The sequence below is a fragment of the Chiloscyllium plagiosum genome, chromosome 4 (assembly GCF_004010195.1).
Source record: "Chiloscyllium plagiosum isolate BGI_BamShark_2017 chromosome 4, ASM401019v2, whole genome shotgun sequence".
NCBI lineage: Eukaryota > Metazoa > Chordata > Chondrichthyes > Orectolobiformes > Hemiscylliidae > Chiloscyllium > Chiloscyllium plagiosum.
In genome coordinates this window covers 41,092,064-41,103,287 of record NC_057713.1, presented here as the reverse complement: position 1 = coordinate 41,103,287, position 11,224 = coordinate 41,092,064, and the positions used below count along the sequence as shown (strand labels likewise).

Below are 11,224 nucleotides of genomic sequence, written 5' to 3'. Positions count from 1 at the left end.
AGGATTGGTGCTGGGTCGTCTACTTTTTGTCATTTATACAAAAGATTTGGATGCGAGCATAGGAAGTATAGTTAGTAAGTTCGCAGATGACACCAAAATTGGAGGTATAGTGGACAGCGAAAAGGGTTACCTCAGATTACAACAGGAGGTGCTGCATTTTGGGAAAGCAAATCTTAGCCGGACTTGTACACTTAATGGTAAAGTCCTAGGGAGTGCTGCTGAACAAAGAGACCTTGGAGTGCAAGTTCATAGCTCCTTGAAAGTGGAGTCGCAGGCAGATAGGATAGTGAAGGCAGCGTTTGATCTGCTTTCTTTTATTGGTCAGAGTACCGAGTACAGGAGTTGGGAGGTCATGTTGCAGCTGTACAGGTCATTGGTTCGGCCACTGTTGGAATATTGTGTGCAATTCTGGTCTCCTTCCTATGGGAAAGATGTTGTGAAACTTGAAAGGTTCAGAGAAGATTTACAAGGATCTTGCCAGAATTGGAAGATTTGAGCTATGGGAAGAGGCAGATCAGGCTGGGGCTGTTTTCCCTAGAGCGTCGGAGGCTGTGAGGGGTGACCTGATAGAGGTTTACAAAATTATGAGGGGCATGGATAGGATAAATAGACAAATCCTTTTCCCTGGGGTCGGGGAGTCCAGAACTAGACGGCATAGATTTAGGGCGAGAGGGGAAAGATATAAAAGGGACCTCAGGGGCAACGTTTTCATTCAGAGAGTGGTACGTGTATGGAATGAGCTGCCAGAGGAAGTGGTGGAGGCTGGTACAATTGCAACATTTAAAAGGCATTTGGATGGGTATATGAATAGGAAGGGTTTGGAGGGATATGGGCCGGGTGCTGGCAGGTGGGACTAGATTGGGTTGGGATATCTGGTCAGCATGGACGGGTTGGACCGAAGGGTCTGTTTCCATACTGTACATCTCTATGACTCTAAGGTGCAGCAGCATAAAATGGAGCTGGGAATAGACTGTTACAATGATAGATTTAAATGAGAAAAGAAGGAAGGCGGCTCAAGTACAGCATAAACACTGGCATGGGTTGGTTAGCCAAATGGTGTATTTCTGCACTAGATATCCATGTAAAACTTTGTAAACACTGGAATTGATAGAAATTACAAGGCTCTGGTGAAAGAGCATGGGAGTGGGATTATTATAATAACTCCAAAGAATCAGCATAGGCACAAAGAATCAAATACCTTCCTTCAGTGCTAAATCATTGGATTACATTTTCCCATCCATAAACTAAGCTGAAGTTTGCCATTGATCAAAAATCTAACAGGGCTAGCCATAAAAATACCACAGCCATCAGAACATGTCAGATACCAAGGGAATTCTTTAGTGGGTAACTCAAATGCTGATTTCCCAAACGTTGGTCAGCATCTACAAGGCACAAGTCAAGGTTGAAGGAATATTCTCTATTTGTGTGGATGAGCGCAGCTCCATCAACAATCTAGAAGCTCAATACCATCCAGGAAAAAGTACCCACTTGATTAGAACCTCATCCACCACCTTCCAAATTCACTCCAACCATTGATGCACAAGTGGCAGCAGAGTGGACTACACAGGATATGCGCTGCACAGCTCATTAAGCATTCTTTGGAAATTTTCCAAACACACAACCTATTCTACATTGAAGAATAAGAGTAGCAGAGACCTGGGACATCTTGACATGCAAGTTGTCCTCCAAGCCACACACCATCCAGGCTTGCAACCATATCACGGTTCTTTCATTATTGTTTGATAAAAATACTGGCTCTCCCTAATAGTACTCTGTGTTCTGGATTAAGATACTGGCTTTCCTCAACAGTGCCGAGTCCCCCCTACATCACATGATCTGCAGCAAGTGATCACCACGATTTTATCAAGGAAAATTAAGGATATGCAACAAACGCTAGCTTTGTCAGCTATGAACAAATCCAAAAAATGAAAGGTGAAAAACACAAATAAAAACAGAATGTTAACTCTATTTCTCTATCTACACAGATTCTGTCTAACATTATTCCCAGAATGTTTTGTGAAGGCTGAAAGTCTGAAATAAAAACAATGTTCTACTTTTCAATTCATGTTTGAAAAATCTGTTCCTCAAATTCAAGATTGCGACCATACAGAATTTAGCGAGATCTGCGTTTCCATTTCATGAACATCAGACTGTGTTCTTCAGCACAATTGGTGAGTCCAGAATGCAAATAAAACACCAACTTCTTTTGCTGCGTACCAATGCTTTAAACACCTGTCCATTGCCTCCTCCACCCTCATCTCCAACATGGAGAGTTCATGGATTCTTTAATCCAAGAATGCAGGGTCAACACTGTTGCTCAGTGGTAAGCACTACTGACTCACAGTGCCAGGTATCCAGGTTTGATTCCAACCTCGGGTGATTGTGCAAAATCCACACACATTCTCCCAATGCCTGCATGGGTTTCCTCAAGGTGGTCTGGTTTCCTTCCACAGTCCAAAGATGTGCAAGTTAGGTGGATTGGTCATGGTAAACTACCCATAGTGTCCAAGGATGTGTGGGTTAGCCATGGGAAATACAGAGAGTCTGGGTGGGATGCTGTTTATAGAGGTGGTGTGGATTCAAAAGGGCAAATGGCCTACTTCCACACTTGAGGGATTCTATGAATCTGTGCTAATCTGTTGATCTCTGACAAAACCTACCATTCCACTTCTCATGAATAGTCATCAAACTGAAAAAATAATCTTATCTTTCCACAGATGCAGCCTGACATACTGAGTATTTTTTAAAATATTTTCTGTTTTTCCTTCAGTTTTCCTTTCCTTGCCAACATATGCTTAATCCAAAACTTCCACCTTGCCTCGCCCCAAAATCTACATTGTTCTCCAGCTTCTCTTTTGTTACCCAACATGCACTCTCAGTCTTTCCAAAAGATTTGCCTATTGGTTTGACCTATTACAACCACAGTACACTCACTATTCAACTTCTCCTCCTGAACACCATGCCAGTGTCCTCTCTCCCTTTAAGTCTGATATCACTATCTCTTCCCTAAACACTCTGCCCTTGACTTTCTCTATCGTGCAAATGATTAATGCACTTCCAAAGTCCTAGAATATATGTTGTGACCTCCAAAATCTGTGCCTATTTTTCCAATAATTCCATTTCGAATCGCTCCATTTAGTTCAAAACCCTAACATGGCCCAAATAGTGTGTGATCAAAATAGCAACACACACTTCTTTCTTTACTTCTTGAAGTCTTTTCAGCCTTTGACATTGTTGGATCATGAAACTGTCCTTCAATACCTCTCCTCCATTGTTCAGCTGAGTGAACTACCACTGCCGATAGTCAGCTCCAGAAATGTCTTCCTTTTCCCTCCACTGAAGAATTTCCCTTTTACCTCCTTTTTTTCATATACATGTGGCAAATACATCTCAATGCCATGACGTTGGAAGATAACTGTAAGTTCCACATGTCATAAGGTCAAAGAGATGTGTTGATAGCTAACAGCTATTATCCACCAACACCTCTGTCAACCACTTGTCGTCTATGTAGGCACATTTTCCTCCATTTAAAACATTGGAAAGATCAATGCATTCAACAGACCGTTGTACCGTTGTTTGTAGTCCACAGTCTTCACTCCTCTCCATTTCACTCACCACGCCCTACTACTCAAATCTCCTAGAGATACATTTATGAAACCTTAAATTGAAGCTACGTGCTTCAAATATCCACGTGGCAGTGCATTCTACATTCTTATCACATTTGTGTAAAGATCTGTTAGTGCCTATTTTATTTTATCCAATACACACAAAATAAGTTAAACATTAGCAATTGATTGACTTCTCAGCTAAGCTACCCAAAGTTCAGTGTCGCCAAACACTTGCAGTTGCCAGACCCAATTAAGGAATAAGCATTCAACTAGAGTCATGGAGTCAGAGATATACAGCATGGAAACAGACCTTTCAGTCCAACTCGTCCACGCCGACCAGATATCCCAACCTGCCAGCACCCGGCCCATATCCCCCCAAACCCTTCCTATTCATATACCCATTCAAATGCCTTTTAAATGTTGCAATTGTACCAGCCTCCACCACATCCTCTAGCAGCTCATTCCATACACGTACCACCCTCTGTGTGAAATGGACGGGTTGGACCGAAGGGTCTGTTTCCATGCTGTACATCTCTATGACTCTATGACTTGGGTCTCTTTTATATCTTTCCCCTCTCACCCTAAACCTGTACCCTCTAGTTCTGGACTCCCCGACCCCAGGGAAAAGACTTTGTCAGGAGACCAGAATTGCACTCAATATTCCAACAGTGGCCTAACCAATGTCCTGTACAGCCGCAACATGACCTCTCAACTCCTGTACTCAATACTCTGACCAATAAAAGAAAGCATACCAAATGCCTTCATCAATATCCTATCTACCTGCGACTCCACTTTCAAGGAGCTATGAATTTGCACTCCAAGGTCTCTTTGTTCAGCAACACTCCCTGCTAAAGATTTGCTTTCCCAAAATGCAGCATCTCTGCGTTTAAACTCAGTCTGCCACTTCTCAGCCCATTGGCCCATCTGATCAAGATCCTGTTGTAATCTGAGGTAAGCTTCGCTGTACACTACACCTCCAATTTTGGTGTCATCTGCAAACTTACTAACTGTACCTCCTATGCTCGCAGCTAAATCATTTATGTAAATGATAAAAACGTAGAGGACCCAGCACCGATCCTTGTGGGACTCCACTGGTCACAGGCCTCCAGTCTGAAAAACAAATCTCCACCACCACCCTCTGTCTTCTACCTTTGAGCCAGTTCTGTATCCAAATGGCCAGTTCTCAGTGTATTCCGTGAGTTCTAACCTTGCTAATCAGTCTCCCATGGGGAACCTTGTCGAACACCTTACTGAATCCCATATAGCTCACATCTACCGCTCTGCCCTCATCAATCCTCTTTGTTTCTTCTTCAAAAAAACTCAATCAAGTTTGTGAGACATGATTTCCCATGCACAAAGCCATGTTGACTATCCCTAATCAATCCTTGCCTTTCCAAATACATGTACATCCTGTCCCTCAGGATTCCCTCCAACAACTTGCCCACCACCGACGTCAGGCTCACTGGTCTATAGTTCCCTGGATTGTCCTTACCACCATTCTTAAACAGTGGCACCAAACTAATTAAAGTCGAGTTCCAAAATTAGAATAGAAATGATTGTATTATGTTGGTCATCTCAATACGCCAGCCACATGTAACCACCTTTCCAATTCTAGAGACATGGATGAAGTGATCATGGCAATAAGAGTTCTGTATACACGCCTCAAGTGAAGAGCATATTTTATAGACAGTAAAATAAGACATCCTTACCTTTGTAAGTGATCGGGGTCTACCACCTTCAGAAGCGGTTGGAAAATGTGAGGATTCATTTCTAGAATTCTTCTGGTTGGCTCAGAGACGTTTCCTTTATAGTCTGGATGCAATTGTTCTCTCCTGGCTATCTCTTGTTTAGCACTTTCTTTAATGCGTTTATAGAGTGTTCGCAAAGCCTGTGCGCTACGAGGAGGACGATCCACTCCAACAGCATTGTATTGCTGTGCTATAGTTTCCCAGCAACGATTTTTTTCAACAATTATAGCTTGATTATTTTTATGAACCTCCAAAACTTTGACGTGCGGCCGTACAAGTTTTAACAGATCAATCTTTTCATATATGGTAAAATTTGAGGATCGGTTCGATTTCTTCCCTAGCATATTTTCTGTAGAGCACATCACACAAACTTCCACTGACTGCAAAGCATTCACTCAATCAATAAGCTGAAGCTTAACTAGGCCAGCCTATTTAGGCCTACGCCTATCAGGAGGGGTTCACTGAAATTCCTTTCAGCTTGGCTTCATTCAGAGATCATCTGCAGTTGATCATCTGCAGGCTGGCTAAGCCAGGCCTGACCTACTTAAGGCTCTAGACTAAAGTGAGACTGTGCAAGCCCCTGATGCGCAGACCAATCAAGTGCAGGGCTGTTTTGTTATCTGATCTGTTTCTTTGGTTTTGAAAGCATTTGCAAAAGAATCATTGTGCAAAGGTGCAGGTGTTCAAAAGCTACATTTTGCTGTATTCTATGCAAATCTACATAACCAAAATTAGCCTAATCTTTATGCTAGTCAGTGTAGCTGCTTAAAACTAAGTCTTTAAGGATACAGCTAAACTTAGTCTCGACTTCATGTTTGAAATATAAAACATTACATCAAACTATGAACAAAGATATTATTGTTATTGTTAAACAACAGAATGCATGAGTATTCTGCAGTTCTGTAGTGATCCCTGACAGGGCCCCAGTAATCCTGCTGTGGAGCTTTTAGTGTTGTTTGCATTCCCCATGCTAGCTCTGATGTCAATCGAGGAATTTCACTTCCTCTATCATGCTGGATTGTATTCCATTCGATAAGTTTAAATAAACTGTAGCATTACAACTGCCACCAAATCAGTGTTTTTTTGATTAAACGATGTCATTAAGTTGAAGTCATGTTGTCATTTTTTTAAAAATAGAGTTGAAAACAAATTGTAACATAAGCTGAAAGACAGATCTTTTGGCAACAAAAGCAGGCTGAAAGCTGAAACCATGAAAACCACACAACAGTTTATAAAAAGTCAGACTGTTCTATCAAAATGTTAGTTCCTTCATGATTTGAATTCAAATACCCTAGCATAATTTATGAATCTTTAAGACTGGCAATTGCTATTTTAAATTTACTATTTTAAATTTAATCAAAACTCAGGGGTAGATTCTGAAAGATTAATTTCTAAACCCAGTCTATATAGGGTATCTGTCAGAATACCGACAAAGTTGGAGATGTCACCATATTGCCATCTGCTGACATCTCAATGGATACAATTCGTGATAAGTGCATCCTGGTAATAATTATAGACCATTGCACTCAGTGAGCAAAAATGTTCAAGTATAATATAATAAAGCAATAAACACATGAATAAGAATATTTTTGGAGGAAGACTGTAACTTTGAATTTTAAAGAATTTAGAAGTACAACAGTATAATGTATACACAATTATATCATTTAAAAGAGACATATCACTCAAAGTGTTAACATAAATATTCAGTCTGCTGTTCACAATAAAACCCGAATTCCATGAGATATTACAAAAAGTTATGAATGATTTACACTTCTCTAATATACAGGGAAATTGTTGAATGATAGCTGCGAAGAAAATTCACATGCCAACATTATGCTGTGAAATTAAAAGTTCTACTACTGTCAAGATTTTCAAAAGTTCAAACGTTTGAGGCGCATTCGTACTCCGTTTAAGATAATGTTTTAATGGAAAGACACTTAGTGTTACTAGTAAGCCTCCTTGCTTAGTCAGTGTATGCCTTACCTCCTTTTCTCTGAGGCAGAGGGAATTTTCTAAGAAATAGCAAACCACACAACCCTTACGAGTGAAATCCAGAATTGTTTTTAACAATGCAACACAATGAGGTTATAATTACCAGCTTGACTTGTACTTGCTGGTTCCACTGACAAAGTAGGTACGGCATTCAGATGGTCAGATTCAGATCTCTTTAGATGATCATTTTCATCCTTATTTCCTGTAATTAGTTGAGGAGGACAGCTCTTAACCAGTTCATATTTTTCAAACAATGCTTTGGATTGCAATGAAGAAATCTCATTATTGTCATTTTCATGAGGTACCTAAAATAAGAAGTGACAGAATAAAATAATACGAAAACCACCTCACAATCTAATCATTATTATTGATTTTCATTATTTTAAAGGTGACACTTGAAATATTAAAATAAAATCTGTAAGGTCAGATGAAAGTCAAAGACACCAACATAGATTTATAAATCAGAAAATAAAGACATGTAATACGTAATATGCCTTGTTTTAAAAAGTATTTTAAGATAAGGCTGAAGTATTTGCAACAATCTTCAGTCAGAAGTGAATGGACAATCTATCTAGACCTTCTTCAAAGATGACCAACATATAGATGCCAATTTTCAATCAATTCAATTCGTTTTTACTTAAAATCAAGAAACTGAAGGCAATGAATACTGCAAAGCCAATAGCATTGAACTCATATTCCAGAATTTTCTGCATCCTTAATAAAACTGTTTCAGTGTATACCTGAGCAATTTTCCACAATAAAAGCATGAAAATCCAACCCAGCTAATTATTGCCCCGTCAATTACTCTTCATCAGTGGAAGGGATCATCAACAGTGCTACCAGTCAGCACTTATTCAGCAATAACCTGCTCACTTACACCTGATTTGATTTCTGCCAGGGCCATTCAGCTCCTTACATTGTTACAGTCTTATTTCAGACTTAGAGAAAAAAGTTGAACTCCAAAGATGAGTTGAGGTGAGAGTGACTGCTCTTGACATCACGGCTGCATTTGGACCAGTGTGGAATCGAGGAGGCCTAGCAAAACTAGAGTCAACAGGAATCAGGGATAAAACTCCACTGGGTAGCCATACATGACAGAACAGGTTTTGGGAGGACAGTCATCTCATCTCAGTCATTTCAGGACAACACTGTAGCAGTTCCTCAACAGAGTGTCGTGGACCCAATCATATTCAGCTGTTTCATCAATGACCTACTCTTCACCACATGGTCAGAAGCAGGAATGCTCACTGATGTTTACACAATGTTCAGCATCATCTGTGGCTCCTCAGGCATGGAAACAGTCCATGTCCAAATGCAGTAAGACCTGGACACCATCCAGATTTCGGCTGTTGAGCTGATAAGTGGGAAGCAACATTCACACTACACAAGTGCTGGGCAATGACCATGTCCAACAAGACAGAATCCTTGACGTTCAATGGAATTACATTGCTGAATCCCCACAAATGACATCCACTGGGGTGGGGGGTGGGGTGGGGGTAACCATTGACCAGAAACCAAACTGGAGCAGCTATATAAATACTGTGATCACAACAGCAGGTCATCAGCTAGGTATCCTGCCTCAATTTACTCACCTCCTCACTCTCTAAAGAACATAAGAACTAGGAGCAGGAGTAGGCCGTATGGCCCCTCGAGCCTGCTCTGCCATTCAATAAGATCATGGCCAATTTGTTCATGGATTCACATCCACTTACCCACGCTCTCACCATATCCCTTAATACCTTTATTATTCAAAAAAAACTATCTTAGCTTTAAAAACATTTACTGAAGTAGCATCAACTACTTCACTGGACAAAGAATTCCACAAATGTACAACCCTCTGGATGAAGAGGTTCCTTCTCAATTCAGTCCTAAATCTGCTCCCTCTAATCTTGAGGCTATGCCCTCTTGTCCTAGTTTCACCTGCCTGTGGAAACATCCTCTCTACATCTATCTTATCTATTCCCTTCATAATTCTGTTTGTTTCTATAAGATCCCCCCTCAATCTTCTGAATTCCAATAGATATAATCCCAGTCTACACAGTCTTTCCTCATAAGTCAATCCCCTCAACTCCGTAATCAATCTAATGAACCTCCTGTACACCCCTCCAGTGCCAGTACATCCTTTCTCAAGTAAAGAGACCAAAACTGCACAGCATACTCCGGGTGTGGCCTTACCAGCACCCTGTACAACTGCAACAAAACCACCCTGCCGTTAAACTCAACCCCTTCAGCAATGAAGGGCAAAATTCCATTTGTCTTCCTAATTAGTTGTTGTACCTGCAGACCAACCTTCTGTGATTAATGCTCAAGGACTCTCAGGTCCCTCTGCGCAGCAGCATGCTGCAACTTTTTACCATTCAAGTAATAGTCCTTTTCGCTGTTATTCCTTCCAAAATGGATGACCTCACATTTATTAACATTGTATTCAATCTGCCAGGCCTTTGCCCACTCACTCGTAGTATCTATGTTCCTCTGCAAAGTTTCACAGTACTCTGCACACTTTGCTCTGCCACTCACCTTAGTGTCATCTGCAAACTTTGACACACTATATGTGGCCCCCAACTCCAAATCATCTATATAAATTGTGAATAATTGCAGTCCCAACACTGATCCCTGAGGCATACCACTAGTCACCGATTGCCAGCCAGAATAGCACTCATTTATCCCCACTCTTTGCTTCCTGTTAATCAACCAATCCTCTATCCATGCTAATACTTTACCCGTAATGCCATGCATCCTTATCTTAAGCAGCAGCCTCTTGTGCAGCACCTTGTCGAAGGCCTTTTGAAAATCTAGGTACACCACATCCATGGGTGCCCGTTGTCCACTGTGCTCGTAATGTCTTCATAGACCTTCAAAAGATTTATTATGCATGAACTGGCCTTCACGAACCCATGCTGCGTGTGCCTGACCTGACATATTGAGATGCCTTGCTATTTCATTCTTGATAATAGACTCAAGCATATTCCCCACTACAGAGGCTAAGCTAACTGGTCCATAATTCCTCATCTTTTGTCTCCCATCATTTTTAAACAGTGGCATTACATATGCTGTTTTCCAATCTGTTGGGACTGCTTCAGAGTCAAACGAGTTTTGGAAAATTACCACTGGTGCACTTACTATTTCTCCCAACATCTCTTTTAGTACCCTGGGATGTATTCCATCAAGGTCAGGAGACCTGTCTACCCTTAGCTCCATTAGCTTGCCCAACACTACCTCTTCCATAATAATGACTGTTTCCAGGTCCTCCCTTACCTTCCTGTCTGTCCTTCCGAATAGTCTGATACCCCTGGATATTTAACTCCCAGTCGTGACCATCCTGTAACCATGTCTCCGTAATGGCTACTAAATCATATTTGCAATGATTTGTGCCGTTAACTCACCAACCTTGTTACAAATGCTACAAGCATTCAGATAAAGTGCCAGTATGCTCGCATGATTTCCAACATCTCTAATAATATCTCCAGAGTTATCCTTCCTTTTTACTACTTTTCAGAGTCTGCCTTGAACTTAAATCCTCCTGCACACATGCTAACCTGCTGCTTAACTGTTTATTTACCATCATACTTCCTATCATTTTCCCTCTCCCTTCCCCTGACTCACAAATTTAAAGTCCTAGTGACCACCTTACTTATCCTTTTTGCTAGATCAATTCAAGTGGAGACTGTCCCATCAGTACAGATCCCCCTCCCGTTCCAAAACCCCAATGCCCCATGAAATAGAACCCCTCTTTCCCACATCACTTCCTTAGCCATGTGTTTACTTCCCTAGTTTTGTTATCCCTACGCCAATTTACATGTGGCTCAGGCAGTAATCTGGAGATTAAAACCCTTGAGGACCTGTTCCTTAATTTTATTTATAGTGCTTGATAGTGCC

At 41.0% G+C, this 11,224-nt stretch overlaps 2 protein-coding genes across 4 annotated transcripts in view; both read right to left on the bottom strand.

Annotated features, from left to right (window-relative positions):
* LOC122548991 (fibrinogen silencer-binding protein-like) overlaps window positions 1-5,858 on the bottom strand; it is a 23,625-nt gene extending 17,767 nt beyond the window's left edge. The window contains exon 1 of the mRNA XM_043688059.1: window positions 5,318-5,858. Within this exon, the coding sequence (XP_043543994.1) occupies window positions 5,318-5,718 (401 nt within the window). The 5' untranslated portion in view covers window positions 5,719-5,858. The remainder of the gene's footprint in view (window positions 1-5,317) is intronic.
* rad54b (RAD54 homolog B) overlaps window positions 1-11,224 on the bottom strand; it is a 210,414-nt gene that overhangs the window by 167,122 nt on the left and 32,068 nt on the right. For 2 of the 3 annotated variants that reach the window (XM_043688055.1, XM_043688056.1), the window contains one exon: window positions 7,452-7,653. The exons of the other annotated variant lie outside the window; for it this stretch is intronic. In XM_043688055.1, coding sequence (XP_043543990.1) covers window positions 7,452-7,653 — 202 coding nt within the window. The remainder of the gene's footprint in view (window positions 1-7,451; window positions 7,654-11,224) is intronic. 3 annotated transcript variants of the gene reach the window in all.